General features: G+C 35.9%; 4 protein-coding genes across 4 annotated transcripts in view; 1 reads left to right on the top strand and 3 right to left on the bottom strand.

The window, feature by feature from the left end:
* The window catches only part of LOC134743743 (acetylcholine receptor subunit alpha-like), a 102,009-nt gene extending 93,377 nt beyond the window's left edge, over nt 1-8,632 (top strand). Inside the window, exons 8-10 of the mRNA XM_063677378.1 lie at nt 2,496-2,690; nt 7,507-7,720; nt 8,235-8,632. Coding sequence (XP_063533448.1) covers nt 2,496-2,690; nt 7,507-7,720; nt 8,235-8,429 — 604 coding nt within the window. The 3' untranslated portion in view covers nt 8,430-8,632. The remainder of the gene's footprint in view (nt 1-2,495; nt 2,691-7,506; nt 7,721-8,234) is intronic.
* The window catches only part of LOC134743785 (large ribosomal subunit protein bL32m), a 131,624-nt gene that overhangs the window by 54,072 nt on the left and 50,762 nt on the right, over nt 1-26,790 (bottom strand). The gene's annotated exons all lie outside the window — the stretch shown is intronic.
* On the bottom strand, nt 14,054-15,211 carry LOC134743406 (uncharacterized). The gene has a single exon (XM_063676796.1). It carries the CDS (start codon nt 15,209-15,211, stop codon nt 14,054-14,056), a length of 1,158 nt encoding a protein of 385 aa, XP_063532866.1.
* LOC134743395 (uncharacterized) lies at nt 16,614-18,497 on the bottom strand. The gene is made up of 2 exons (XM_063676785.1): nt 18,173-18,497; nt 16,614-17,903 (listed from the first exon to the last, which is right to left on the bottom strand). Exons 1-2 carry the CDS (start codon nt 18,212-18,214, stop codon nt 16,629-16,631), a joined length of 1,317 nt encoding a protein of 438 aa, XP_063532855.1. The 5' UTR covers nt 18,215-18,497; the 3' UTR covers nt 16,614-16,628.

Raw genomic sequence — 26,790 nt, 5'->3', positions numbered from 1 at the left:
GGGGAAGAATAAATGAAAATACTTGACTAAGCATTCATTGTTATACCCTTCAAGACGAATTCTGCATAGGATGAGAAGTTCTTAAACCGAAGATAATAAATTGAAATCAACCCAAGACTGCAAGAAGCTTCTATAATGGATATTTCTCCGCTGAAGCGAATACAAAAGCTCATTTCCCGTCCTATTACGACTTGACAAGTAGCCAATAAAAATAACAAACAGAAATGGTGTACAGTTTTATCGACCGATGTCTATTGTGTTGTATCGACTGGAGAAAACCAAAGTTCCGCGCCATTTCATTCTATCTTGTTTTCATATTTTTTTACATATATTCATTGTACTTCGGTTTTTTTTATATTCCCAAAATAGCCAAAGACGTTTTCAAAATTATTTGATTACGCTTACCAGGTCGCGTACTTATTCTGATTGAAAATAGCAGGTTTAATAATGTCGCTGTTTATTGTCACTGTGTTTATTGGTAAAATGTTGATTATGTTTAAAAACTGATGATGATGATAAATATTTAATTTACAGGGTTTATGGTATCATCCCATTATTGGTGCCACGTCCATCATACGAGTGTTTACACTGTTTACTATAATAACCTGCAATTGTTACTTTTTATCATATAATTAATAATTACCTGCATTAAATATTATGTGATGCAGGATCCCGGCAAAATCTAAATAATGAATATGTTGGACAAAGATGTATCTTCAAAGAAATTGTTAGAAAGCAGTAAATATACCTATAGGTAGTGAGCTATATTTATTTATGATTTATGTCGTGAAAAGAAACGTAAGGGAGCGAGAAATATGACATGTTTTACAAGACGGCTCACGCGAACCGCATAATACGGATAAAATAAGAATGAAATATAAATAAGGTGAAAGTATTGTGCGTTTGTCATAAACAGATTCGTATTAGTTTTGCAAAACCGGTGAATATTCAAGAAGGAATATATGAGTGAATCTTACTTTTAATAAAGCACATAAATAGGTAGTTACCTATGTATAGGTATACTTCGCTATTATTTTTGCTGGTCGATTTTCCAATAACATTAAAGCGTTTCAATTAAACTATAAAAAACATTAAAGGCATAGATAATTAGCCGTGGATAACATTGACAATTTACGATTAAGTACTTAGTCAAAACCGCGTTAAAACTTTGAGATCAAGCCAAAACTTACGTGATACCTAATACCTATGATTTTGATTGATTGATTGATGATGATATGTTATTAGCTGTTTGCAGTTTGACAATATTAGATGATATTTCATCTTTTGGGTAACTTGACAGTTAACTATGAAGCTTTTTTGAGCAATCAACAGCAACGCATACATTTTGTCCTCGCTTTCCCAATCATGCGACGTTGTTTCATCCATGGCGCATATTATCTATAATTTTATCGGATATTTTTGCGACCTTAAATCACCTATGTATACGTTGAATGTCTTACTGTCATACTGTCTTTGAATGTTATTCCTTCATATCTTCAGCAGCAAAGAGCGAATAACATGAATAATAATAAACCGGCCAAGTGCGAGTCGGACTTGCGCACGAAGAGTTCCGTACCATTACGGAAAAAAACAGCAAAAAAATCACGTTTGTTGTATGGGAGCCCCATTTAAATATTTATATTATTCTGTTTTTAGTATTTGTTTTGTTGTTACCGCGGCAACAGAAATACATCGTCTGTGAAAATTTCAACTGTCTAGCTATCACGGTTCATGAGATACAGCCTGGTGACAGACAAACAGACGGACGGACAGACGGACAGCGGAGTCTTAGTAATAGGGTCCCGTTTTTACCCTTTGGGTACGGAACTTGCTTCCTCGTTTGAGTATGTGCTTGACTTGCTTCCTGAAGACGCCGGGAGTCTTATTTAACCATCTAACTACAAAATTGGGCCAAGCATAATTACACATTATTCACTTTAAATGTGCCAACAGCGATTGTAACACTACTTTTTGAACGATCAAAGTTTTCAGCTATTACAGCTTCCACGCAGCACGAGCGTGCCATTCGGTTTTGTTATGTGCAATTATGGAGGCGTTGGCAGAGAACCAACGTAGAGAACGCGTAGTTGGCCCGTTTCGGTTGCAATGGCGGGTGGGGTGATAAATGATGATAAACACGGGCAAGAGTGAATCAACCAAATATGTCAAAATCCATGATATTTAACACTACATAAATACACACTTTACATAAATAGCGTGCATGGAAACGTCAGAGGTACCTATTAAATTTCAAGATCAAGAATAATTATCGCAAGTGTGATGAAAAACATTGTGTGTAACTCGGGGCGTAATAATATTGCAAAATCGAGTCTATAAATCGCTCCGGCAAGCCGTCGCGATTTAACTATACTCTCGTTTGCAATATTTAACTTACGCCCCATGTTGCACAATGTACTATTAATGATTTCGCATGTTAAAAACTGTCTAATATGCTGTACATAAAACAAAAACTTTAATAAAATATCATATTTCAGGTCGCGGTACACAGCATGCGGCGTGGTCGTGCGGTGCGGCGGCGCTGCACGACCTTTGTACCCGTACCGTCTCGCCGCAGCGGAAGATGACTGCTGCGCACCGGGCGCCTGGCCTCCGCCCGCGCCGCACCCGCGCCCTCTCACGCGGACGCCAAGTAAAGAGGATTTAACACACACAACGTACCTGAACTCAGGGTAAGTGTATCGTATAGGCAAGCTAAAGAAGACTGGTGCCTCCGGACTAGCAGCTGTGTGAATTGTCGCCATACAGTCAACAGCCCCAACTTCTCAGAGCGTTCGCGTAGCTAATAGCGTAGTTGCGAAAAATCAAGATATTGCTACGCACCATTACCGCAAGAGATGTCTACAATATACACTTCCATCGTTTATCACAACTGTTGTATCCTCTAACAACAAATCAACGGTTAAATATGGGCGGAATCTTAAATCCAAACAACATCTCACCCGATCCCGATTTTAACTGTGAGGATATGAAATAATAAGCGAAATCCATTATGTTACTCACAGTTAATTTACAGCTATTATTTTATAGTCGTAACTATAATAAGGCACTTGTATAATTGCTATAAGAAGCGTGATAGAAAGGTAAATAAACACGAATGTAGTTTATTTAATGATTACATCGATCCCCAGACTTGATGGAACGGATAGAGAGAACCAAATTAATCATCATTAGCTCATATACGTCCCAAACTGGGCCCAGGCCTCCTCAAGCTAAAGTTTAATTGGGTTTAGTCTTCACGCTGGCCCGAAGCGAGTCGCGGACTCCACGTAGGTCTTTGAAATGATTCGGGCATGTATGTAAAGATTTTTTTCGCGATATTTTTCTTTACCGAAATGTTAGCGGTAAATTTAGGATTATTTATTGTGTACCAATAACATAATTTAAATGAAGTAAATTAAAATATTTAGTTTAGGTTATGTTACAATATACATGTCAATACAATGCAAACTAAAATCAATACTATAACAAAATTTATACAAACAAAGTAAGTAATCTACCTATAACTACACAAAGTTAGCTCATTTTACTTTAAAACATTACATTAGCGGTAAATACCAAATGGAAATATCATTTCGTATATACATTCCGGTCTCCGAAGATCTGACAGGGTGAGGAACACAGAGCTTCGCTCCAAAACCCGAGTCGTCGATGTTGGGGTGAAGACCGCCAGGCTCAAGTGGGACTGAGCTGGACATGTCTGCCGGATGAATAATCACAGATGGGTCAAAATAAACACTAGCTGGCATCCCCAGAGTAGTCGGGGCAGAGGCAGATCAAGAAAGAGATGACGACTTGGATGCGTTTCAGCGGGATTGGCGGGATCTTGCTCAGCACAGGGAGGATTGGAAAGCGAGAGATGAGGCCTTTTGCCCAGCAGTGGGACACACAAATAGGCTAAAAATATTATATAATTATATATATACATTCCGAGAAACTTATCCCAAAAATATCTCTTTCCGAGATATATAACCTCCACGACAATATTATTATAATAAAATTATTGGTATACCCTAATAATTTGTCACGGTCTCAAGCGTTTGAGCAAAAATGTATTTAGGTCTACAAAAAGTGCTGAAACTGCACTGAATTCAGCACAAAGAGTCTCGACTCGCCAAATATGAGGTCGGGCAAAAGCCACGTGGGCTTTCAGTGGCCGCTTACCAATATGAATGCCTGCCTCGCCCTTTCAAATGTTGTGCCTAGTTGCCTACCTGTAATATGTGAGGGCAGTGTGCTATTTGACAACCTGTTCTGATTTTACATAGGTACTTCCATATTTGGGAGAAGGTTGATGCTGTCAGGGAGGGATATGTAGGGAACAGGAAATCAAATTAAACGTCCTAATTTAGCACACACAGCTACACATAATACTACAGCTGCTTCGTTATGCTCTCACTGCAGGTCTAGTCAGCATCAATAAATAGTAGCGTAGAGACTAATATGCGTGAAAAGTATTATCTAATAACTTTACAAAAAATATTTTAATTACACTTTAGAACGTGAGCTGTAAACATCTACTTCATTGTAAAAGTAATAGATAGTGACATATACTTTGCTTACTGCTAACTTAAATGCTAACTGTATCTACCTCGAACGTGTACTGGGTATGCTAATGGATTAATCTAGCAACTAAGTTAATTCTTTTTTAATTAAAATTTGATCTACAAAAAAACACCTAGCTTGCAATTGAAGCAAATACCAACTAATTATAAAAATGGCTTTCTGCTCGATTAACTAAGTCACTTTCAAGTAGGTACCTATTTTTTTTAATAGCTCTCGAGATTTCACATTTAATTTATAACCTGAATTCTTTTAAATGTTAGTGCATTCGTATATAAATCATGTAGAATACTTATAGAATTTTTGGTTTACTTACCCATATATCGGCGAAAATTTTACCGAATAATGATGATGACTTCCCAAATATTTTTCCCTTAATTTCGAATTGTTTTAAGTATGACCGGCCAATTCGAGTTTTAGTTTTTCGAGCTATTCGTTGATCGTTATCTGTTTCCAATAAGATACTGATCTGATACTGATCTATCAGTGTCAAAAGTGACTTTTCTTCAACCAAAAACGTAAATTATGAATTATGTTTTTGGCGTAAAGTAGGTAAGCTAACAGATACGAGAATATAATTCTCCCAAATGAAACTACGTATACGAAATGTAAATTCGGTAATCTATTATGTTATGGCAACGAAGCGGTCTGCGATAAGTTAGATAGTTCCAATTGCTCTACTTATATAAGCGACTTTATTTTTATTTTTTTTATTTTATTTGTCAGGAAAACTTACAGCTAGAGTAACAAGTTGGGTAATAACATAGAAACAGTAAGCCAATTACAAGTTTCCACAGATAGAAACTGCATAAAGTACATGACGTGCGAAATTACAACTCTAATAATTACTTACTTCACTTATAAATATACTTTACTTACCTTACTAGACAGGGAGAATTGGTTTTAACCGTGAACGAGAAGAACAAAAGAGAGAAAAAAAACAGGATAGAGATACATAAGTGCTAACGTGGGAAAAGTTTAATATACGAAGTTGACGAGAAGTACAACAAAGTGCATTAATTGTGATGTGCACACTGCGCAGTTATCTCAAGTGACCGAGAACCTTTGTATAGTATGTTGACCCACTCCTAAGTCCGACCGCTTCCTACTATTCAACGGGAACTGCAGGGATGCGAATAGACTGGTCACCACGAATCACTTACTAGATGAACATAGTTTTCACATCACACAGACAACTACATACACATTGGCGTTCAAATATTTACAACTAGTGCGAATGCCAATTTTATTAGAGTCCCTCTAAGCAGACTGCACCGATTTGAATAGAACAAAGTGAGGAAGTGTATTTTTACACATGACCTTACTTTGTCATTACAAATGCCATACAGAGTTATCTGGGTCCGACTCTAGCATCCACGACTATGACCTATAGTCATGGGACTTACAAATACCTATACATAATTTACGGGGTGAATATACCTAAGGTCATACTGAGCAACATTTACTATGGGACTAACTCCGAAATCGAGAAAAAAAATACTCTCCCATACAAAATATCAACATCGGAGCCAAAATGTATGAAACAGCTTTTTTTTACAGTTTCGGGGTTGGTCCCATAGTAGAGCCTCTACTAACCACCAAATAGTAGAGGTAAAAGTTGCTCAGTATGAACTATATATTCACCCCGTAAATTATTGCAGATGACAAAAAAACAACCTGTATCAATATAGATATTATGAGATTTATGAGTGTTCTATCTGCCTATAAAAAATATGCCTATTAGATAACATCCTTGTTTTCAGTATTTTTCGGGTATATTTGATTTTCCACTGTTGTGTTTCCAGGTTGGTTTGTTTATTAAATTTAGGATTGCTTTTGATGCTCCAAATAAATATAATAAAAAATAGAATGTAGGATACAACTATACGGTTATATCGTAGTCTGTGGATGGTAATCTAAGCCGGCTACACAGAAAGAGGTCACGACAACTTACGCCGCGGGCTCCCGCATGTAGTGTTTTGTTGGCAGATAGAGTTACACAAACATAACGTTTATTTTTATACCAAACTACTCTCGTCTTCGTTCCGTTTTTTTATTATTTATTATTATTTATTTATTTAATAAAATACAGAGTATTCATACAATAATCATAGCCCCGCAAAACTCAATAATGAGTTTGACTGTGGGGTCATCAGTCTCTAGTTACATTTGTACTTAACTTAATTTCATAGTAGTGCAATTACTACAAAATATTGAGGTAGTGTATTTTTAACATAGATTTAAATTTAGACTTCTTATTTTCACATCTTATGGCTTCGGGCAAACTATTAAGCAAATATGGTATTCTTTTCCTAAGGGTTCTATCCCCGTAGTAGTTATTAATTCTAGGAACGCATAGTTTGCCTGAAGTCACAGCCTTTGTGATGTAAGTGTGCTTAACTGGTGTTAATGCATCCTCTGAGCTAAGCTCCTGCCGGCCATGGTTATTGATCGCAAGTAGGTAGGTTTAGTTTGTTTCTTAGAAAGAAACCAGAAATAAGTAAGGTACTTTCCTCTGATTGATTTACTGCATATAGGTTAGGTATGGGTACCTCAATTATTTCCATACTACCGCTTACTTTAGATTTTTCTGATAATGATAGGAAGCTGCAGTTTGGTTGGACATAGTTAAAATATTATTTATTTAAGCCAAACTATGAAAATTGTCACATCATCACACAAAAATTCAGCTTCAGAAGCATTTTCAGAATAATTGAAAGGTTAGCATTGTTACTAAATAGACGCAAATACATGGGAACTTTGTCAGATAGCACAAATCTTGCAAAGCAATTGAAAATCAGCATTATAAAAGATCTCTTACTTACAAACAATTGTAACTTACAAATATTTGTATTTTGCATCAGGTATTGCAGTGTTTTAAGTACCAAAATGCAACAGTTAACACCGACCATTTTTCTTACACAGTATGAGCGACAGCAATCGCTTCGGCGGCAGCTGCGTGGTCCACGGCTCAACAGAGGGCGGCGCGCTCAACGGCGGGATTGAGGAAGAGCTCAGCCCCGTGCCGGACCCGCCTCCCGGGTTTAGCCACTCCTCGTGTCCGCCTGAAGTCCACCGCACGTGCTTCTGCGTGCGGTTTATAGCTGAGCACACGAGGATGCTAGAAGACTCCACTAAGGTACCTACATTTGTTGCTCGTGCTCGAATTGCCCCTGTCACGCCTCCTGCCTATCAGAAGTCTACCGTCCGCGTTTCTTGACGAGCACACAAGTGTGTTCGAAGACTCCAATACGGTACATATTTCAGGCTCGAGCCCAACCCAGCTTTGGCCGTTCATCCTGCTCGACGATGTAATTTTCTTCTGCCTGCGGTCCTTCATTAGGTTTAGATTGGAATACACAAAAAACACTAAAGTTGCAAAGCTCAATTTGGAAAAGGTAAAGATTAAGCAAAAGTAAGTCTTAAGTACGTCCATCAATATACCACTGATGAAAATATTTATCAGTACGGTTTTTACTCACTATTATTTACTAAAAATAATAGTGAGTAAAAACCGTACTGATAAATATTTTGAAATATGTCTCACGATAGTTTAAGTGCGATACCACTGATGGCTATTATCTCTACAGAATATACCTACAGGCGATAGCTTCTTTCAAGAATGGTATGTTGACTAGAACTTATTTGTACAGGTAAAAGAAGACTGGAAGTACGTAGCCATGGTGCTAGACAGACTGTTCCTGTGGATCTTCACGCTCGCCGTGCTGGTGGGCACGGCCGGCATCATCCTGCAAGCACCCACGCTGTACGACGACCGAGTGCCCATCGACAAGGCCTTCAACCAGATCGCCACCTCCACACTGGTGCGGTGTCCGCCGCCGGCGTAAATCTTATTTAATAATGACGGTGGCTGATCTCGCTGTGATTCTAACTATAGACATTACGCGAGACTCGCACATATTGAAATTATTTTAAACGAATTACTCATGTATTATTGAATCGAATAAACGCTTGACATGCCTTTATTGATCGCGCGCTCGATCGTGCAGTCGGTTCTACGAGAAAAAACTCTTCGAGCGTTTATTTTAGGTACGTGAGTAACTCGCTGTGTGGTTACTGGAAATTACTAATGCCTTTGGAAAAATCGCGAGCAAATTCATTAGATGACGCTGGCAGCGATGTGTTCATTTGTTTTTACCGAGTCGACGCTATCATCGTGACCTTGAAAATGCTCGGAGGCCTTTAGGTAAGGGCCTCAATAATCCTTTTAAGCATTTCTGTTATACCATTCAGGGCTGTATACAGATATGATGCTAATTTTTTTGGGATTGTTAAGGAACTCGAAACATTATAACGCTGTGTAAAAACTAAGTAACTTAGCTATGCCGATAAAAGAAGCGCCATTCTGTTGTTTTCCGTTTGAATTTTTGTAAGACATAGGCACAGGCCGCATCATCATGCGGAATATATTATGTACTACTTACTCGATAACAAAATATGCAAAAAGTGCTTAAACTGTCTATAGTAAACCCAGCAAAGTTACAAGATCGATCGTCAGTTAATTTTAAATGGGATACTCTCTAATAACATTTTTGCTAAATTGATTGGTTCAGTGGCTCATAACTAAGCTCGGAGGCTTCAAATTAATCACAGCGAGATTGGCGACCGTCGCTCAAGACCTAACGCACACCCGTCCCTCCCGCCACGTGTTCTATTCCACGACTCGTATACATGTGTATGTATTAGATTAATTAAGGACCTCTCGTATGTCTTAAGCTCTGCACTATATGTCTATTATCCTGATTTGCTTTTGTTATAACTGAATCTATGGTTACGGACCTCTGTCTTGACCGTCTTGGTCTTGTTTTGCGATTACCCCTTAAATGCATAGTGTAGGATGCACCCTACACAACAAAAACATCTAATTTTATACATAATTAGATAAAATCTATTTGTTCCTTATATTATTACAATAGTAAAACTAATACGGTTTCCGATTTTTTACTTAAATTTACGCAGTATTTTAATTTATAAAAATTACATTTGTTTTAAGACGAAATGTCGGAAAACTTGGAAAAATCCAGAATTTGGTGATGATTGTAGGTATGTGATTTTGAACGTTTTTTTTTCGGGGTTTGTAATTATTTTATATTTTAAAACTTTATCACAGGTATATCACAAAAAGTGTACCTTTCTGATGGTAGTAACATTTTTCATATATCTTTTACTGAAAATTATATATTTAGATTTACATATATATGATTTAGCCTATGCAACTTCTAACACAGATTTCGCAGTGAAAATCGAAGTTATAATTTTTTTACCTTTTTTCCATAATCAGCAAACAATTACGCAACACATATTATATTAATTTCGGGCAAAAAGAAAAAAAACATGCATTTAAGGGTTAACGTGATTTCTCTAAAGTTCTATACATGCATGACAATAATGTGTAGTGAATATTTTGTGTTACGACTGCGTTATTTTTACGGTTTAACGTAGGATTTCAATAAATAGTACAATCAATTTGTATTAATATCGAAATATTTTGGATTGTGTATTATGTGAATGTACCTGTTTGAGATTCTATTATCAAGTCCCGAAATGTGAATTTCGGGTCCTCGGTGATTTCATAAGGAAAAGACGCCATTTTGGAAAAAGTAATGGAAAATCTAACATATTAGGTACCTACGAGAAAGTATCCGTACGATATTATTTAAACATGCGAGCAGAACACGACACAGGCGAAAACTCACAAAAGCCCATACATTGTAATATGATTGTATTTTTATTATAAATTAGAATAATTACAAATTATTAAAATAAAAGAACTGTTTGAAAATGTGTATTCAGTAAAAAGATATACCAGATCATGCATGGCCGGGTTTCATGGTGTACAGTCTTTATGTACCTACATTTTCCAAGATGGCGGCTATTTCACAACGCCCGGAAAAGTTATAACAATATTACGTCGCACAAAGATAGGACTTGCTTACTATACATATAAAATGTACCAAAATATTCGACCTTCATACAATATCAATCGTAGTAAAAGGAGTGGTGTCAAACAAACGATAAAACAAATAAAACGGTTAAAAGGTTCGTGCGTGCTCCCTGTATCGAGGGCTTTGTTATCGCCCTTATTAATCTTCAGATACCGTTTTGACCGTATTATCTGGATACATAAAAATAAATGTCTAACTTTAGGGCGAGTTTATCGAATAACAACTAAATGGATGGGTTAACTTTTACGACGAATATGAAAGGGTACGGAGAACCGCTTTTCCAAACCCTTGGAAGAATTTCTTACACACCTTTACGTGTACCAGTTAGGGAGATTTTCGGATATGTGATAATGAGTTAATTTTCGTACTAATGAATGTTTAGTTCAATGAGGTAACGATGATTTTATTTGTAGTAATTTTATTGATAACTAAAGTAACACAAGCCTTGGGCTTACCGTGGGACTTAGTCAATCTGTGTATGAATGTCCTATAATATTTATTTCTTTATTATTAAATAAACTTAAGTAATAAAAACGAAACACCACCAAATAAATATTGTCTGTGTTCAATAAAATCGTGTAGCGATAGCACCCGACTAGCCAGTACATTAATTTAATACACTTAGACACGCTTCATCGCAACGTATACGTATGTACTCCTATTCGCACCTCGCTTATTCTGGTAAGATTGAATTAAGAGCGCGTTTGTTTTGTACCATACCTTCCTAATTGTTAGCAAATAAGTAGACATCGAATCAAAATAGACTAGGAAAACTAAGCAATTATCATAAGTATATACCTACTTCTATCTTGATGAATGATTAATTCTACTATCGAATAGCTTTATTCTTCAAACTTCTAAGCAATTTCTAACATTTGTCGTAGAATAGAACATGTACATAAACGTAAAGATATCGATTTTATTATTTATAAGAAAGATGTAGAATTTGATCAATATGCCGCCATGTACTAAAGAAAGGTATGAGATTATATTTGAATTTTATTTATATATATCATTCAAGTATTTACATTGAAATGTTATGATTATACAATGAAATGCATTACAAACAACAAGTAATAACGATGTATTTATTTCAACAAAGTAATATTGTACATACATACATATCCTCAAGGAGCGAACCTACTTAGTCCTTGAGAAGCACCAATGCCCATTTAGCATGTAAACAATTATCCTTATGATAATAAGTACAATACTTAACAATTTACGTTAAGCGATTGCTCAATTCATAAACCAACAATGGCTGAATGTAAACTTAGAAATACTTTCTTCCATAAAGCTACAGCCTCTACAAGCGTTCATCCCAATTTAATGGAAATCATTACTCATATTGCTTTATTTTTACAGAAAATGTAGTCGTCTTCAATCAATCATGCAGTTTTTAGTACAAAGATACGTATTATTAACAACAGAAAAAAATATTACTGTGTCCACCAAATCTTTACAAAAAACTACCCCTCCCTATTTCCTTATGTAGCTTTCTGCCAAAAACTACATCTTTAAGGTTCACCTATAATCCCATTAAAGATTTTTTATTATTATTTGCTGTTCTAATTTATTAGCTTCGTACTGGTAATATTATTTATATGACATGATGCATTTATATTTCAAGCTTATTTACAATAACATAGGTAAAGTAAGCCACGCCTTACAATTCTTGAAATAGTAAACTGTGCCAGAATATATCTATTGGAAAAATCAAATTTGGATATATTTTAACAAGTATGGTGCCAAATTTATGGGAGAGGAATTGAAGATAAGTTTTTAATACGAACGGAAATTAAAATGACAATTTTAATATATGTTTGTACAAAATTTAAAAATAAAAAACACGTAAAATTGCTAATTATATAACGCTTTTCGTGTTAAGTATAAAACGATAAATAATGATTAAATGAACACTGGAGATGGAAGCACTTAAGTGGAGTCGATTTATAATTAAATATGAGTGTGAATATCTTTATCTATTACTACAAGCAATATGTTGAATACGGTGCACCCTCTTTAGACCCACGCAATTTTGATCGAATGAGAATTGTACGTCTCATTTTGCCCAATGCATATTTTCAGATCACATACCTACTGATTACAAAACTAACAAAAGCAGCAGGTCAACTGAGACGGTTAAGCATTTGCCACACTGGATGCGTTCTGCGGTCAGCGGTCAGGTCAAATCCGCATTATGCATTATGTATGAACAACATTGACAGCAACCTTTGAAGTTGAAGTTTGACCTGACCGCAGCCCGCAGAACGCATCCAGTGTGGCAAATCCTTTAATGAAAAACTCATTAGGTCAAGTGATATTCGGTCAACTAAGGGATTAAACAGCTGAAGACATGAGGTAAAGGTGAAGTTTAGTGACCCTCGTACAGAGTAAGATTAACCAAACTATAATTTATAGTTTGAATCTTTTTAAATGATTTTGGTTGATTCTCAATGGCCATGCGCTCAAACACAATGGCCACGCGCTCACTTAAAAGAAACAATGGCTTTTGTTTGACAGATTAGGGTCTTTGCCGTAAAAATCATTTGAGAAGATTCAAACTATACTAAAGTAAGCACGTTGACTGCTCGTGGTAGAGTAGCGCAGCTCAATTGTAGAATAATAAGTTTGTAATTACGTATTTATATTGTTAATAAAATCGTTATGATATAGAAACACAGTGTTTGCTTTGTAAATTTGACTCCTCTTCGATTAGTACAGGTGTGTACACAAAACCCAATTACCGAGGGGTCTGGGGCGGACCGATATAACTACAGAAAATCACATCTTACTGAAATTACCTGGTAAACTAAGACGCAATTCCAGATTGTTTTTGATAGTTCATGGCATGGCCGTGAGTTTACAAAATGTCTTAGTATTATTTAAAAAACAGAATGTTTTTCTATGCGAGTCAATTTTATTCGCGATTTCGGGGTTGGTCCCTTAGTAAAAATTGCTTAAAGTTACCTATATAGATATACACATCGTAAAATAGATAGACAGATTAATTTATTTCTTATTGAACTTTACATGATATTTAACAATGTCACAATATTTCTAAATAACATGAACTCACAAAGAGATCGTCACCGTCAGATTGTAAAAGATAATAATAACGCGTTTAAATAATTAAGTATTAAGTAAAAAATAATCAAATATTAATTAATCATAACAAAAAAGTTAAAGTAAAAGTCAAACACAGTAAAATAAAAACGCCCGAAGGGTTCCATTTTTATTAAAATTGTCTCGAGTTCGTTATATCACGAACTTTCATTGCGATATAACATTATATCAAATAATTGTATACAAAAAGTCGTGTATGTCAATGCAAATTTGTTATTTCGTAATTATAATTCGTAACATAAAATAAATAAATATTTAAATGACAAACATATACTATACTTAATTTAAAATTGTCTTAATTATTAAAGGCGGTATCACATTAACAGTTCAATTTGATAACAATAAATACATAATGTCTAAATTATTCCTAAAATCCTCTATCAAGTCAGGGTATCGAAAAGATCACGCGCATCTTTGCTCGACTCCATTTTGGCTAAACTGTTCATGACTGCATTATTCAGAGCGTCCTCTTGTATGATACTCTTCGCACTTTCAAACGCTTTCTTGTTCTCTATACTATCGATATCTGGCATCACATCAAATAGTGAACCGTACTGTGCTGCTAACTCTTCAACGGTTAATGGTCTATCAATAGTAGTTGTCGTAGTTTTTGGTTTACGTGTTTTACGTTTAGGTTTTACTGTGGTAACGTCTTTTGGTTTTCCAGTGTGGTCATCCTTTTTGTCAGTTTCATCGGTGTTTTTAGTTTGGTCTTTCTTTTTGACAGTTTCATCTGTTTTTTTAGTTTGGACATCCTTTTCGTTTATTTTTCCAGCATCACTCTCTGTAACTTTGTCAGATTCGGGTTTCTTAGTTGTGTCATCAGGTGGGAAAGTCGATCTATTTTCATCAAATACTCTTTTGGCATATTCGCGAAAATCTTTAGGATAATTCTTAAGGTCTGTCCATATGTCACTGTCCCCACCTCTAGTTTGCTTGCTAAGTTTGCGCATAATTTCGTGTATTTTGTTATCGTTTGCGGCTGAGCGATCTTCCTCATTCGCATCGAGAATACTTAAGATTTGGTCCAGAACACGGCTGATTTTCTTAGCATCTTCTGTATTCTTATGTTTATGTTCTATTTCGTGCAACAATTTAATGTCGTTCCAAATGCTCTCAACAGACGGTTCTGACGTCTGCAGTTCAATCGCTTTAAACTTTGCTTTCACTTCAGCCGAGAGTTCTTCAAGTTGTTTCTTTAGCAGTTCACTTATTTCAGTTAATCGTTCGGTTTCGTTTATGAGAGTCAATTTAATAGTTTCTAGTTGAGCGTGAGTGTCATCTTTTTTTAAGACATCGCATAGAACTTGGTCTACGTTTAATATTGAGGAGTCGACTTGTCTATGTTCCATCTTCGTAAGAGGGATTTCGATGTGTCGTGTTTCTGGGGCAGGCGGTGGAGGTGGGTCGGTGGCTACCACGACTGGTGGTGGTGGTGGCGGCGGTGGCTGCTCGACCGCCTCAGTACCTTTGCACCGTGTATCATAATCTGAAGGATCTCTAAACACGCCTGAAGCCAGCACCTGCTCAACTGCCATGAGAGTGCAGTCGATGGTTTCCCTAACGTCGTATATGACGTCATTCAGAAGTTTCCCGAAGCTACTCTCTAGGTAGCTAGGTGACTAGCTAGGAAGACTAGCTAGGTGAAGTTTAGTGACCCTCGTACAGAGTAAGATTAACCAAACTATAATTTATAGTTTGAATCTTTTTAAATGATTTTGGTTGATTCTCAATGGCCATGCGCTCAAACACAATGGCCACGCGCTCACTTAAAAGAAACAATGGCTTTTGTTTGACAGATTAGGGTCTTTGCCGTAAAAATCATTTGAGAAGATTCAAACTATACTAAAGTAAGCACGTTGACTGCTCGTGGTAGAGTAGCGCAGCTCAATTGTAGAATAATAAGTTTGTAATTACGTATTTATATTGTTAATAAAATCGTTATGATATAGAAACACGGTGTTTGCTTTGTAAATTTGACTCCTCTTCGATTAGTACAGGTGTGTACACAAAACCCAATTACCGAGGGGTCTGGGGCGGACCGATATAACTACAGAAAATCACATCTTACTGAAATTACCTGGTAAACTAAGACGCAATTCCAGATTGTTTTTGATAGTTTATGGCATGGCCGTGAGTTTACAAAATGTCTTAGTGTTATTTAAAAAACAGAATGTTTTTTTTTTAATTACCTGCAATATTTTGCGAGATGAATATATAGGTCATATTAGGGGGGGGGGGGGGGGGTTGTTGGTACTTGGTACGCAACTTCGACTATGGTTGGTACCATCCTCGAAATCATGAAAAAAAAATGACTTTTTCATACATTGTGACAGGTCAGATGTTAATATTTTCTATGCGAGTCAATTTTAATCGCGATTTCGGGGTTGGTCTTTTAGTAAAAATTGCTTAAAGTTACCTATATAGATATACACATCGTAAAATAGATAGACAGATTAATTTATTTCTTATTGAACTCTACATGATATTTAACAATGTCACAATATTTCTAAATAACATGAACTCACAAAGAGATCGTCACCGTCAGATTGTAAAAGATAATAATAACGCGTTTAAATAATTAAGTATTAAGTAAAAAATAATCAAATATTAATTAATCATAACAAAAAAGTTAAAGTAAAAGTCAAACACAGTAAAATAAAAACGCCCGAAGGGTTCCATTTTTATTAAAATTGTCTCGAGTTCGTTATATCACGAACTTTCATTGCGATATAACATTATATCAAATAATTGTATACAAAAAGTCGTGTATGTCAATGCAAATTTGTTATTTCGTAATTATAATTCGTAACATAAAATAAATAAATATTTAAATGACAAACATATACTATACTTAATTTAAAATTGTCTTAATTATTAAAGGCGGTATCACATTAACAGTTCAATTTGATAACAATAAATACATAATGTCTAAATTATTCCTAAAATCCTCTATCAAGTCAGGGTATCGAAAAGATCACGCGCATCTTTGCTCGACTCCATTTTGGCTAAACTGTTCATGACTGCATTATTCAGAGCGTCCTCTTGTATGATACTCTTCGCACTTTCAAACGCTTTCTTGTTCTCTATACTATCGATATCTGGCATCACATCAAATAGTGAACCGTACTGTGCTGCTAACTCTTCAACGGTTAATGGTCTATCAATAGTAGTTGTCGTAGTTTTTGGTTTACGTGTTTTACGTTTAGGTTTTACTGTGGTAACGTCTTTTGGTTTTCCAGTGTGGTCATCCTTTTTGTCAGTTTCATCGGTGTTTTTAGTTTGGTCTTTCTTTTTGACAGTTTCATCTGTTTTTTTAGTTTGGACATCCTTTTCGTTTATTTTTCCAGCATCACTCTCTGTAACTTTGTCAGATTCGGGTTTCTTAGTTGTGTCATCAGGTGGGAAAGTCGATCTATTTTCATCAAATACTCTTTTGGCATATTCGCGAAAATCTTTAGGATAATTCTTAAGGTCTGTCCATATGTCACTGTCCCCACCTCTAGTTTGCTTGCTAAGTTTGCGCATAATTTCGTGTATTTTGTTATCGTTTGCGGCTGAGCGATCTTCCTCATTCGCATCGAGAATACTTAAGATTTGGTCCAGAACACGGCTGATTTTCTTAGCATCTTCTGTATTCTTATGTTTATGTTCTATTTCGTGCAACAATTTAATGTCGTTCCAAATGCTCTCAACAGACGGTTCTGACGTCTGCAGTTCAATCGCTTTAAACTTTGCTTTCACTTCAGCCGAGAGTTCTTCAAGTTGTTTCTTTAGCAGTTCACTTATTTCAGTTAATCGTTCGGTTTCGTTTATGAGAGTCAATTTAATAGTTTCTAGTTGAGCGTGAGTGTCATCTTTTTTTAAGACATCGCATAGAACTTGGTCTACGTTTAATATTGAGGAGTCGACTTGTCTATGTTCCATCTTCGTAAGAGGGATTTCGATGTGTCGTGTTTCTGGGGCAGGCGGTGGAGGTGGGTCGGTGGCTACCACGACTGGTGGTGGTGGTGGCGGCGGTGGCTGCTCGACCGCCTCAGTACCTTTGCACCGTGTATCATAATCTGAAGGATCTCTAAACACGCCTGAAGCCAGCACCTGCTCAACTGCCATGAGAGTGCAGTCGATGGTTTCCCTAACGTCGTATATGACGTCATTCAGAAGTTTCCCGAAGCTACTCTCCACTGAGGACACCGTGCTACGCAGTTCGTCGAAGAATGACGCAGATGTCTGAAATAATTCGTTGAGTTACTGCGTAATTCGTAAGTAATAAACACGACACACAAATTAAACATTCTGTTGCACTATGTGAAAACGCGTAGAAGACTTATAACACCATAACTAAATTCAAGTCAAGAGCGATGTCAATTATCATCTATGACCAGTATTTATTTCTCTTGAGTTCGTAACAACAAGCGGCCTTATGAGGTAAGGGGATAGAGGAAATGAGGAGCGTATTATATTTTTTCATCACACGCTAAAACATAAGTAAATCTTACCTGCAGCACTAATCCCGATAAGATGATCGCAAACACCTTCATATTTCACGAATATTCGTTTATTAATACGTGATGTACGCGCGGCGCGCACTCATACAGGCCGTACGTTTATTTGCCAATCAAGACACGCGTCACGGGGCAGCTGTGTCAATATTTGCTGCAGCGTATATGTATAAGCCATTAATAAATAAGTTTTTACGCGCTGAAATAATCTAGTGTATTTTGTAGGTCGACGTTTGAAGTAAGAGGGCTCATTGGAGTAAATACCCACACACAAAATGTTAGACGCAAATACAAATTTGATCAATGAATATTGGATAGGCGAAATACCACCCTAACCCACAACAAAATCGTCTGTTTCTAATTTAAAGAAAACACTATTAACGTTAACATTTTGGTATTTTTTTGAAATTTCCAAAAAAATACCAAATATTTTTTTGAAATTTCCAAAAAAATACCAAATTATATAATAGAAATATATTTTGGCTTTAATAAGTTCTAAATTATAATTAAAAAGTCTTTACATGAAAAAATATAAGATTGTAATACTTGTTTTAACAGTTGGAATAAGGCATGAAAACAATATATTAAATGGGAGTTATTTTTTTATTCAAATGTTTGCTTACATGTAAAATAATTTATCACAAACTATAAGTGCCAAAGATAAAATGTCGCGATATTTCTCATTAAATTTAACTTACGTTTAACTACAATGTAAACATTTACAAAATAAATTATTGTCAGTTGATTTGTACAGTACATACACTGACAGTTCCCATAGCCCTCGCTACATATTCGCCCCACGTCTCATTTCAAGTTTTTACTTGCAACACTCTTAATTAATTTGTTGTAATGGTTTAACTCTGCATTAATAGCAAGTATAGCAATTGTAGATAAAATACATTTAAAGTACATATGGTGCTACTTTACCGCACTAGTGCGATAATTAGCACATTAGGTAACTGTTGAAAATTTAAAGAGCCATATGTACTGTAAACGTTGTACAATACACGTGTGAAAAGGTAATTCGCAACTCGTGTCGATTTAAAACACTCCCGTCGGTCGTGTTTTAATTTATCACCACTCGTTGCGAATTTCCTACTTTTTCCTATTTAAAAATTGTTTTTTTTTTCGATACTGTCTTGTATTTTTTATTATTCCCAAATATTTTTTAAGTTTCCAATTTATTGTGATAAATTGCTCATTTTCTATCTATTTAACTAGATTCAGTTATAAAATTCAACATGTGTCAACTACCCTATTTACATATTATCAATATTGGTGAGTAAATGCCTTTTTGGTAGATTTTAGATATGATAAGTTATTTTGACTGATATACAGATGAGTTTTAAAATTAGCATATTGTAGTTTTTAATACGGTTTTCAAGTTAAAAGCCCCATTTGAATGAAATGCAGAGATTCCTTGATAATAGTCCGAACTTTACGCCTAAACTTTACACAACTTACAAATTGGCACTTTTTGAGCAAACATCACTCATCCTTAGTATCTAACATGCGTACCTAAATAACATGCTTAAATCACAGACCTACCACTACGCACCTTGTACAGTAAAAAAAAACTAATTTTACTGAATACAGCATTATTTCATATTAAATATATTAATAACGGGTCACTCACGTATTTTAAGGCGCCCGCGCCGAGTCATCGGGAGCGGAGGCGGAGGGCTGCGGCCCGCAGTCTGCGCCGGTCCGTCACCGTCAACGCAAGCTCCTGATGATACTACTCGGTACGGAGTGAAACATGTTGAGCGTTTTTCGACTTAAAATACGTGAGTGACCCGTTATTAATATATTTAATATGTCTGTGTCTCACGGAAGTTTTGTTATTAAAACAGCATTATTTCATTTGTTACTTTATGCCATTAAAATAAAGTATAAAATTGAATACACGGCTCAGAGTAAACATAGTTACGGAAAATGACAATACACGTTTGCGACCTGGTGCAATGAAAGATGAATACACAATTATATGATTCCCACCTGTACAGTCGCCATCAAATATATCGGAGCGGCCGAGGCGCTCAAAAATATCTCAACACGCATTTTTTAACGCGTTGACAAGGCGTGTTCAGATATTTGTGTGCACCTCGGCCGCTCCGATATATCTGATGGCGACTGTACATTAAGTGTGGTAAGGTAGTAGATCAAACTTACTCTTATTTTTTACTCTCCCTTAAATTCATCGTATTTTTTCGTTAGCTTACTAAAAACAGTCCATAACAGAGTAATGTTTGAATAATTTAACATTATATTCACAATAGAGATACACGTATAGAGCTTACAAGATGTGTTATAACCTCGCAAGGTCCAATGTGCATTACAATGTACACTCTGTTTCAATCTAATTTGAACCTTACACTAACTGAATTAAGCATTTCTTTTGTTTCATTGTTTTCTAAAACAAACGAAGGTCACCCTAATCTTCTATACAACAAGGTTCAAATTAAAAATAGGGAAACTTTGTATGGTGGGCCTTACGAGGACAAATACATTTACATGATATCGATTCGATAAGATAAAATTAACTAGGATAAAAATAAATCTTGATTTTTAATTTTATAAAACTTTAAAACGAAATATGATGTATTATAAATTATAAAATAATTAAACTGTAAAATGATTTAAAACAAATAGTATAAACATATGTGGAATGTAACAAGTGCATCCACGGTGAGAATATTACAGCTTACTTATAATACTATAGAATATCACTAGGGTTATTGCTTTTCACGGAGCGTCACACAGTACGTAAAGCAGCAATAATATCATTACACGATTACTTTTAGTTTGCGACTTACAGATAGTAAATTTCAATTTCAGTTTTGACACATCGGTGACGTGGCGTCTGGATGACTGCTTTTGTGTTTGACACGGCGTCGAAAAGGTTAAAGTAGAAAATGAAATCATTACCCTCTTTTTAAAACTGTCTGTCTATCCCAAACCATAAGTAATCGTCGTATAAATATTCCATACAATGGCAATAGTTCATTAATATCAAATTAATATTGATATGTTAATGACTTTTCGTATATTGATGTAAGTGACGTAATAGTGACGTATATTTATGAAAGTTTTTGTGTTACTGTTGCTACATGAATAATTTTATAATATAACTAAATTGATATTGATTTGAACAATCGGCCTTGTACGAAACTTCTTAGCCATTGTTAAATACACTACGTGGTTACCATATATATTACGTTAGTTTGATTTAACATGGTGACATCCTAAAACATCATTTATAATCTGCATCTTCGCAAATGATTTTTTCGCCAATGACCCATATCTGTTAAACAAAAATCTTTGTTCATTTTATGCGTGCGCGTGTCCATTGTTGGTGAGCGCGTGACCATTGTGTATCAGCGAGTGGCATGCGCTCTCCAACAATGGGCACGCGCACGCATAAAAGGAACAAAGGCTTTTGTTTAACAGATTAGGGATTGGCGAAGAAATCATTTGAGAAGATGCAGACTATAATACAGCTACCAAATATATTCACAAACATAGTAGCGATTTAGCTACCTATGTAAAATTTTGTTTTTCCGTGCCCTTCCAACTTGCTTTTCGTAATACAAATGATTTCTGCACAACCTAAATAATAGGTTATTTTCATTCATTTGCATAAATAGAACAGAATCAAGACTAGGCGGTACCAATACAATGAAAACGAATAAATGTTTTCTTAAACTACAATTAATATGGTACTGTAAATATCAATGCGCAATCTTTAGATATGAAGTTAAAGCGATGGGCAGTTTTATCTACTTAAAATTAATGATATCAGAAAAAAACGTTCCCTAGTAAATATAAAATGATTTTCGTTTTTTAAAAATACATTAAAACATACAATCCTCGACACTTGATATGCTGATAAATAACAATATTTCTTAAAATGTATTATTATTTTCGATTTCGATGGTAAATACATTCTCTTATTTTGGTTTAATAATTAATTTACGTAAATAATAAAAGTCCGCCACAACCCTTATCGCAAGACTTACGTTATATTATTTATTTAACGCAATAGACGTAATAAATTTATGAATTCATTTAAAAACAGGAGATCACTTACGTTTATATAGTTCTTTACTAACGTTGTGACACGGGAAACGGGTGAGATAATCAACTATCCATGTTACGTATGATTTCGCATAACAACTGTTCTCGACATTTCTTCGGATATCTCGCAATAATGCTTTGTGTTGTATAGTATTAATCTTCTCAAAGGCACGCGTTTAAGACACAATGGCCGACCGCTCACACAAAAGACCCAATTGCTTTTATTTAACAGATTACGGTCTTAGGCGTAAAAATCATTTGAGAAAATTCATACTATAATCACGGTTATGCAACCTTCTCCTGGCAAACTTATTCACCCATAACGGAGTCAAACAGTCTCACCCATTCATCGTGTCATGGCGACTCAACATCCACACTCACGGTCTCACGCGGCGGCGGCACCGGCGGCGTCAGCGCGGGGGGGGGCACACTCGCGGCCTCGTTAGGGGCCAACAAGGGGGCCACGTTACTTACAGCCCCATTACTCAAGGGGGCCACAGGGGCCACGTTACTAACAGCCCCATTACTCACGGGAGCTCCGGGGGGGCGAGCTACGGGGGACACGTGGGCGACGTTAAGTTTTGGTAAAGGTGGGATGGGCGGTACGGAAACCTCGCTGGGCGTGGCGCTGGACGTGGCTGAAGCGGAAGGTGAGAAGCCGTTGGCCATCCGCTGGTAGTGCGGCTTCCATTTGTTGGCCGGCGGCGTGTAGTTTAGGTGGTCGTATTCCATTTCTGAAAGTATGGGATTTATAAAATAAAGGCTAGCATTAATTGACCATAGTTATGCAGAAAAATTACCAACTTATTTTTTTTAACAATGCGACCAAATCCACTGAGTTAGAGTATAAGTCACTTTGGTCACTTTTTGGGGCATTCCATGAGCTGTCCCGTACAAATGTATTTTATTTCGTATATTTGGTTCATTTTTCATTGGTTCAACTCTATGATTATTTTTATTTTACTGAGCATTTTTTACATCCATTCTGACAGAAAAAATAACTCCTATACCTGCAAATCTTCAGAAAATTCGCGTTGGTACGGGACAACTGTTGACAATTTTGTGGAATGCTCCTTCTACAGAACTACGGTCAATTCACTAAAAGGGATGGTCAAACATAGTTATATTGATCTAGTGCGTGGGCAAAAAAGTATTTACTTAAATCATTTGTGTCAAATTAAATTTATGACAAGACGTAATAATTGACAATTCAGTATACCGAATTATACCAAGTATAAAGAATCGGTCACAACGCTGCTCAAAATATCTGACACACCGTAAACGCAATAAAATGTATAGGTACAATAAAATCGCAACGCGCTGCGTCAACTGCGGTATGGCATAATGGTTCTTATGACTCGAGCTTCTACCAACTCTAGCTGCCTCTGCTAATTTGTGACGATTTCAACCAAAAGGTACCACATTGTCGCTTGTTGATAAGGTTGATTTCTAATTGAAGCTATATGGAAATAGCGCCTTACTGACAAGCGACAATAAGTACCCTTTTGGTTGAAAATGGCACATTTATTCGTACCGACAGGGAAATCTCACTAAAACTATAAGTAAACTAGAAGAATACTGAAAATCTCATGGACGGATAGAGTAACCAATGATAGCGTGCTGCAGAGAGTACAAAAGAGAAAAGACATTTTAGAGAGACTATTAAGATTCGGAAACTGCAGTACTTTGGTCATGTATTACGAAATGACAAATACCACCTCCTCCAGCTGATAATACAGACGAAAATCCAAGGAAAACGATAACCTGGAAGAAGACGTACGTCGTGGTTCAAAAACCTCAGGTGCTGGTTCATGATGAGCACCAGATCGCTGTTTCGAGCTGCAGCGTCAAAAGTAAAAATAACCTTAATGATAGCCAACCTCCGGCAGGAGACGGCACCATAAGAAGAAGACAGGGAAGTAAAAGTGAATAACAAATCTTACCGTAGCCCTCTTTGTGTTTGATCTCATCGTACACGTGGTCTAGCTTGTTATCGTCGATGCAGTGATACAGATTCGGATTGGTTAAGTCCGCATCCTTGTTCTTGAGGCACGACAATGGATCATAAGCTGTGGGCAAAATTTATTAAGTTATTAGTTATTTTGATGCATAGAAAACAGTGTGACAGAGTATATTTTATTGTAAGACTGATTACCCAGTGTGTTACATTTTATAAATATAGGGCTATGGTTATCAAATTTTTTGTATTTTAGTTAATTTTAGTGATAATGAAGCGTGAACGTCAGCTTTTGCTCCGTTGGTGGATCGAGGAAGAATATTGTGAATTTATACGATAATTTATACTATTGTGAATTTATCAAATTACTGCGGTATTATAAGATTTAAGAGGCCGTAGTCGATTTTGAGGCAAAAATTTAAAATTGATAGATTTAGTCGTTGAAATTATACACGTTTTGTTACGTAATATCTAAATAACAAGTATTGGTTTCTATTAGCACGTCTTCTCATCTTGCCTTTTAATAATGAGGTCGCGAGCGTGCGACTCCGGTAATATATGAAAAGAAGGGGTAGTTTTTAAAAATTCATCAAAAATTTATGGTGGTAAATTATACAAATTGATGTATAACAATAGTTTCAGCAAATGTTGTAGATTGTTTAAGTATCAGTATAACAATAGTTTCAGCAAATGTTGTAGATTGTTTAAGTATCAAAATTATGTTGAAACTAAGTCGATTTTCAGAGAAATTGTCACTTGTTTTGAAGTAATTTCAGGAGAAAATTGATTTCGTCTAACTTTCATTTACACTACTTCAAAGTCATACTAATAAAAATGTAGTCTGATAAACGTCAAGTACAGGATATGTGTAATACAAAATTACCATGTTTAGCCGTCCAAACTTTACGAAATTTACAAATAAATCAGTGCTTTACGCGCGTTTACCTAAACGTCCGTCAGAAAAGCCAACATTACTAATGTAGTGTCTGTTTTCAAAAAATTGATCTGATAAAAGGTAAGATAAGAAGACGTGCTAATAGAAACCAGTACTTGTTATTTCAATTAGGTAACAAAAGGTGTACAATTTCACCCACTAAATCTATCAATTTTACATTTTTGCGACTAAAATCGACACCGGCCTCTTAATATTGATTGTGCGAATTTATAACTTTAATCATTTTTATTGGTAAAAATAAAAAATAATTAAGATTCATTAAGTTTTATTTTGCAAACCAGTTACTGATAAAATATGTGTTTTTTATGTAACAAAGACTAAAATCGGTACTATATTTAAAGTCGAATAAATTACTATGAGTTATTCTATTCAGTATGTAGACTGTATGTGTGCGTATGTAAATTACCCGTCTGTCTACATCAACGAGACACTGCGTTGTAATTTCTGTGACGAATTAAAATTTAAACAACTAGGTACTTATTGAATATAAAATACATAATTTGAATACTAACAGCAACACTCTTTAAAGTGTCCATCGGTGAGCCTTATTTCTTTGGAATAAGGTTTACACATTGACAGTTAAGTGGAGAAGATTATATTTATATGGCTATTGACGTCATCAAATTCAGGCACAATGACTTACACGTAAGTCTAAATATAGAGGGTAACAGTGTAAGTGAGATCCGCGCATCAGAATCTTCGACATATCGTATATAAATTTAAAAGTGGAAACATTACTGCCTTGGGTGAGACTTGAACTCAAGGCCTCTGGATCGATACTCTAGCGCTCTGCCAACTGAGCCACCAAGACCTCATCCATAGTCAGCAAATCTTCCCACTATATGGGTCTAGGGGATCCTAGCGACATCTACCGTAAGAGCGTTACACTTCTTAAACGGCCACAGGAGTTCCAAGTCATATTGGAAATTCACCAGTTACGATGTGCTACCCATTCTAAATTATTTTTTAACAAGCAGAAACGTCTGCGATCGATGCTATTAAGCTTAGAATAAATTTAAAAGTAGAAAAATAATAGCATCGATCGCAGACGTTTTTGCTTGTTAAAAATTAATAAAAAAAATATCGTATATAATTCATTTATGAATAATAATAGGGACAGTGAAATAAATTATTACGTAGGTAGGTATAAATTATTTGTGCAATAATTATTTGTTATCTTGACGTATTTCTGTAGTTTACAGAAGAAACTTACGATCGGTAGACCCGGTGGGTCGGCTCCGTAGTTTCTCCATAGTCGTGTTTTGCTGAGTTTACTAAGGTTGTTGTGGATATGGTTGGCGTTGTTCAAGAGTGTGGTTTCATCGCTGCGAGTTGGCCTTGGTAGTAGACGGGGTTATCGGAGTGTTAGAGTTTAGTACTTACGATCAGTAGACCCAGTGGGTCGGTTCCGTAGTTTCTCCATAGTGGTGTTGCTGAGTTTGCTAAAGTTGTTGTGGATATGGTTGGCGTTGTGCGAGTTGGCCTTGGTAGTAGACGGGGTTATCGGAGTGTTAGAGTTTAGTACTTACGATCAGTAGACCCAGTGGGTCGGTTCCGTAGTTTCTCCATAGTGGTGTTGCTGAGTTTGCTAAGGTTGTTGTGGATATGGTTGGCGTTGTTCAAGAG

The sequence above is a fragment of the Cydia strobilella genome, chromosome 8 (genome assembly GCF_947568885.1).
Source record: "Cydia strobilella chromosome 8, ilCydStro3.1, whole genome shotgun sequence".
NCBI classification, from domain to species: Eukaryota; Metazoa; Arthropoda; class Insecta; order Lepidoptera; family Tortricidae; genus Cydia; species Cydia strobilella.
This window is presented reverse-complemented; position numbering and strand designations above follow the sequence as displayed.